The 5034-nt window shown below is 49.0% G+C and overlaps 1 protein-coding gene across 1 annotated transcript; it reads left to right on the top strand.

Moving 5' to 3' along the window:
- Window positions 1–846: 846 nt before the first annotated feature.
- LOC125513870 (phenylalanine ammonia-lyase) lies at window positions 847–3315 on the top strand. The gene has a single exon (XM_048679077.2). It carries the CDS (start codon window positions 1000–1002, stop codon window positions 3136–3138), a length of 2139 nt encoding a protein of 712 aa, XP_048535034.2. The 5' UTR covers window positions 847–999; the 3' UTR covers window positions 3139–3315.
- Window positions 3316–5034: the final 1719 nt, after the last annotated feature.

Below are 5034 nucleotides of genomic sequence, written 5' to 3'. Positions count from 1 at the left end.
TCTCATGGCCCCGACCATGATCTCAACAGTTTGAAAAGCGCCCCCCCCCCCCAAGTGCAATTTTTTTGCTTGGTTGATAATCCAGAATAGAGTGTGGACCGCCGATAGGTTGCAACGCCGGGGATGGCCGAATTGCAACCTTTGCCCTCTTTGCAAGCAGGTTCAAGAGACGGCGGCCCACCTCCTCTTCCAGTGCCGGTTCACAGTGAGAGTGTGGACGGAGATTAAGACTTCGCTTGGTTTTCACGACATCGACCCGACAAATTGGAGATTTGTGCCCTCGGTGAGAGTTTGGTGGGACGAGGTTTGTCACAAGAGGGGTGACTCGCGCAAGGCTCGTAACACCTTGATGATGCTTGTTGCATGGGAAATCTGGAACGAGCGCAACGCGAGGATCTTCCGCAACACCGCCGCTCCTACTACCGTCGTCATCATCAAGATTAAGGATGAAGCCTCTCTTTGGGCTCGTGCGGGCGCGAAGTATTTGAGTAATATAATGCCGCGAGAGTAATTTGTAATCACCCGCTTGGTGGAACCATGTCTACTTCTCTTCTTAATTAATGAAAATGGCAAATCTTTTGCCTTGTTTAAAAAAAAGTATTTATCCTCCTTAGGAAAAGGCACGCGAGGCAAAATGATAAGCTTGACCGGAGCTTAGAAAACGAAGAACGAGACCGAGCAAGGTCGCACGAGGCACCAACCCCGAGTAACCACAGCCCGGGCTGCCGCCAGTCACGAAGTTTCCAACCGTTGGCGCCTCATACGCCTCAGAAAATACGCACCTACCCCGACGCAACACTCATGTTGTTCATGCCTCATCCCACGGTCCCTATTTAAAACCGCCTCCCCATCCATTCCTCTCCAAGAAGAGCAGCAACTTCCAGTTCCAGCTACACTACTCTTCTCACGATCGAGCCCCTGCAGGGTACCAAACTACCAATACATACTCTTCATATCCTCAGACTAGTGCTTTAGCCAACTCGTCCATCCGCAAGTGCAATGGAGTGCGAGAATGGCGGGGTTGCTGCCAACGGCAACAGCGTGTGCATGGCAATCCAGCATACCGACCCGCTTAACTGGGGGAAGGCCGCCGAGGAGCTGACGGGTAGCCACTTGGACGAAGTGAAGAGGATGGTGGCAGACTACCGCAAGCCCGTGGTGACCATCGAGGGCGCAAGCCTGAGCATCGCCAAGGTCGCGGCCGTGGCAGCTGCCGGCGAGGTGGTGGTGGAGCTCGACGAGTCTGCACGTGAGCGCGTCAAGGCCAGCAGCGACTGGGTCATGAACAGCATGATGAACGGCACCGACAGCTACGGCGTCACCACCGGTTTCGGTGCAACGTCGCACCGGAGGACCAAGGAGGGCGGCGCTCTCCAAAGAGAGCTCATCAGGTTCCTCAACGCCGGTGCGTTCGGCACCGGCTCCGACGCTCATGTTCTGCCCGCTGCGACCACACGTGCAGCCATGCTCGTCCGCATCAACACCCTCCTTCAAGGGTACTCCGGGATCCGGTTCGAGATCCTCGAGGCGGTTGCCAAGTTGCTCAATGCCAATGTCACGCCGTGCCTGCCCCTTCGGGGCACGATCACCGCGTCGGGTGACCTGGTTCCGCTCTCCTACATCGCTGGACTGGTCACCGGCCGCGAGAACTCCGTGGCGATTGGACCAGACGGCAAGAAGGTGAACGCCGCCGAGGCGTTCAAGATAGCAGGCATCCATGGCGGCTTCTTCGAGCTGCAACCCAAGGAAGGTCTTGCCATGGTGAATGGCACAGCTGTGGGCTCTGCTCTTGCGTCCACCGTGCTCTTCGAGGCAAATATTCTTGCTCTCCTCGCGGAGGTCATTTCTGCAGTGTTCTGCGAGGTCATGAACGGCAAACCGGAATTCACGGATCACCTTACCCACAAGCTGAAGCACCATCCAGGACAAATAGAGGCAGCTGCTATCATGGAGCACATCTTGGAGGGAAGTTCCTACATGAAGCTTGCAAAGAAGCTTGGCGATCTCGACCCACTGATGAAGCCAAAGCAAGACCGGTACGCGCTCCGGACATCCCCGCAGTGGCTTGGACCACAAATCGAAGTTATCCGTGCTGCCACCAAGTCAATTGAGCGTGAGATCAATTCTGTCAACGACAACCCACTCATTGATGTCTCCCGTGGCAAGGCGATACACGGTGGAAACTTCCAGGGGACACCTATTGGCGTCTCCATGGACAATACCCGCCTCGCAATCGCAGCAATTGGCAAGCTCATGTTCGCTCAGTTCTCCGAGCTTGTCAACGACCTTTACAATAATGGTCTACCATCAAACTTATCCGGTGGGCGCAACCCAAGCTTGGACTACGGGTTCAAGGGTGCCGAGATCGCCATGGCTTCTTACTGCTCGGAGCTGCAGTTCTTGGGCAACCCGGTGACCAATCACGTCCAGAGCGCTGAGCAGCACAACCAGGACGTCAACTCCCTTGGTCTCATCTCCTCCAGGAAGACTGCAGAGGCCATTGAAATCCTCAAGCTCATGTCCTCGACTTTCTTGGTTGCCCTCTGCCAGGCTATTGACCTGCGCCACATTGAGGAGAATGTCAAGAGCGCCATCAAAAGTTGTGTGTCGACGGTAGCAAAGAAGACACTAAGCACCAATTCCACCGGCGGCCTTCACGTAGCGCGCTTCTGCGGAAAAGACCTGCTACAGGAGATTGAGCGAGAGGCAGTGTTTGCCTACGCCGACGACCCTTGCAGCCCCAACTATCCACTGATGAAGAAGCTACGTGGTGTGCTTGTGGAGCGCGCCCTCTCCAATGGCATGGCCGAGTTTGATGCGGAGACCTCCGTGTTTGCAAAGGTTGCCTTATTTGAGGAGGAGCTACGCAAGACGCTGCCCCCAGCGGTTGAGGCTGCACGTGTTGCCGTAGAGAGTGGCACAGCTGAAATGCCCAACAGAATCACTGAGTGCCGCTCATACCCCCTCTACCGGTTTGTGCGTGAAGAGCTCGGAACTGTATACCTAACCGGTGAGAAGACACTATCACCTGGCGAGGAGCTTAACAAGGTGCTCGTGGCCATGAACCAAGGCAAGCACATCGATGCATTGCTTGAGTGCCTCAAGGAGTGGAACGGAGAACCCCTGCCCATCTGCTAAACTGAGAACATACAAGCAGAAGATAAGAGGACACGGAGAAGGTGGTTTCTCAGATTTCCGACGACAAGTGAATAGTGATACATTTAGCGAAGCAGAATGTTTTTCTCTTTCATGTTTCTTGTATGCAAAGCTGCAATAAATTTTTTTGCCTTGAGGCCTTTTAGGCTGCTAAAACAATTTTGACTGTAATTTTTGAAGTATCGCGAATTATATTCCGTAGTACTTTCAACATTCTATATGCATGGTTTAAGAACTTTCAAGTAGGACAATGAAAAGTACTACTCTCTCCATCCCAAAATAAGTATCTTAACCTTAGTATAACTTTATACTAAAGTTAGTACAAAATTAAAACACTTATTTTGGGACGGAAGGAGTATAAGCTAAGCCCCCAGGTAGCACTTTTTTAGCCGAAACCGTAGAACAATCGTTTTGTGGTATTTTCATTACATAAATTAAGTACATGGAGTTAAAAATTGATCAACCAATACCAGTTTTAGGAAACATAATAGCTAAAATGTTTATATTACAAGTACTGAGCTATCCAGGTTCTGATCCTTTCTTTCTTGCTATGCTTTGCTCTGAGCTCCGCTGCCCACAAGCCTTCTTTGAGGTAATACTTCAATGTGTTCATATGAGGTGTTGTTGATCTGAATATTTTGTCATTCCTCACTGACCATATAATCCAACATCCCATGATAATGATATCCAAAGCAATTTCTTTTGAAAGATGAGATAGAGATAGGGTGATTTCATCATAGGTTGATATCCCTCTTTATTTGTCAGGTATAAGAAAATCCCAACGTCTGAGTGCAAATGGGCAATTCCAGAATATATGTAGAAGTGTTTCCTCAGTTTTGTGTGAGCACAGAACACAATTGCAATCTTCCAGATACATGCTTTTACGTTGTAACAGATTCCTTGTGTTCACCCTATCATGTAATAGCATCCAGAAAAATATCTTCTGTCTGAGTCTGCATGAGGTGCTCCACAGATGCTTAAATATACTGTGAGAATTGTTTGCCCCAATGATTGCTTTGTACATTTTCATGGATGGATAATGTGTGGAGGTCCATGAATAAGTCCATATGTCTTGTGTATCATTTTCCTCTTTGTTGCCAATAAGGTCATTCTAGGAGTTGAATTGCTGATAAGCCTGCAGAGATAATGGTCTATGAAAGTGTTGACTGGTATATGCATGCTCAAGGATCTTTGACAGTGAGATGTCTCTGTTTATAGCAAAGGAGTGCAATTTAGGGTAAGTGAGAAGTAGTGGTTGCCCATACCAGCTATCTGACCAAAATAAGGCGGTGTCCCCTCTGCCTACCTTACAAATAGCATGCTGCTTGAATTTGGGTAAAAGTTTAATGACTGATCTCCACCAAAAAGAGCCAACCATCTTATCCCCTAGAAATGAGTCATGGTAATGAGTTTCCAAGATGATGCTGACCCATGGAATGTCTTCTTTGTTGAGAAATTTATGCAAAAACTTCATAAGAAGTGCTTGATCTGTGGGTTTACAAACTTTCTCCCATGAGATTAGGGCAGCTCATGTCTCTAGAGCACCAAATTTTCTCCAGCAGCATTGTTTGGGTAGATGTTGATTTGGTTTACCACTATTTTTGGAATCAACAGAGAGCACATGAAGAATATAGGCATGCTGGTGAAGACAGACTTGATCAGGGTGAGCTTGTCTCATGAAGATAGCAGAGTTGAACAACTGAGTAATCTGTTTTCAATACTTTTCATCATGGGGACATAGTCTTCAGTCCTGGGCTTGGTGAGGCTGAGAGGAAGGCCAAGATAAGTGTGAGGCAAGGACCCAATCTTACACCCAATTAGAGTAGAAAGAGCATTCATCTTTGCTGCAGGAGTATTTATAGATATCATAGTGGATTT

Source organism: Triticum urartu, chromosome 6A (assembly GCF_056163025.1).
Source record: "Triticum urartu cultivar PI428250 chromosome 6A, HENAU_Tu73, whole genome shotgun sequence".
Classification (NCBI taxonomy): domain Eukaryota; kingdom Viridiplantae; phylum Streptophyta; class Magnoliopsida; order Poales; family Poaceae; genus Triticum; species Triticum urartu.
This window is presented reverse-complemented; position numbering and strand designations above follow the sequence as displayed.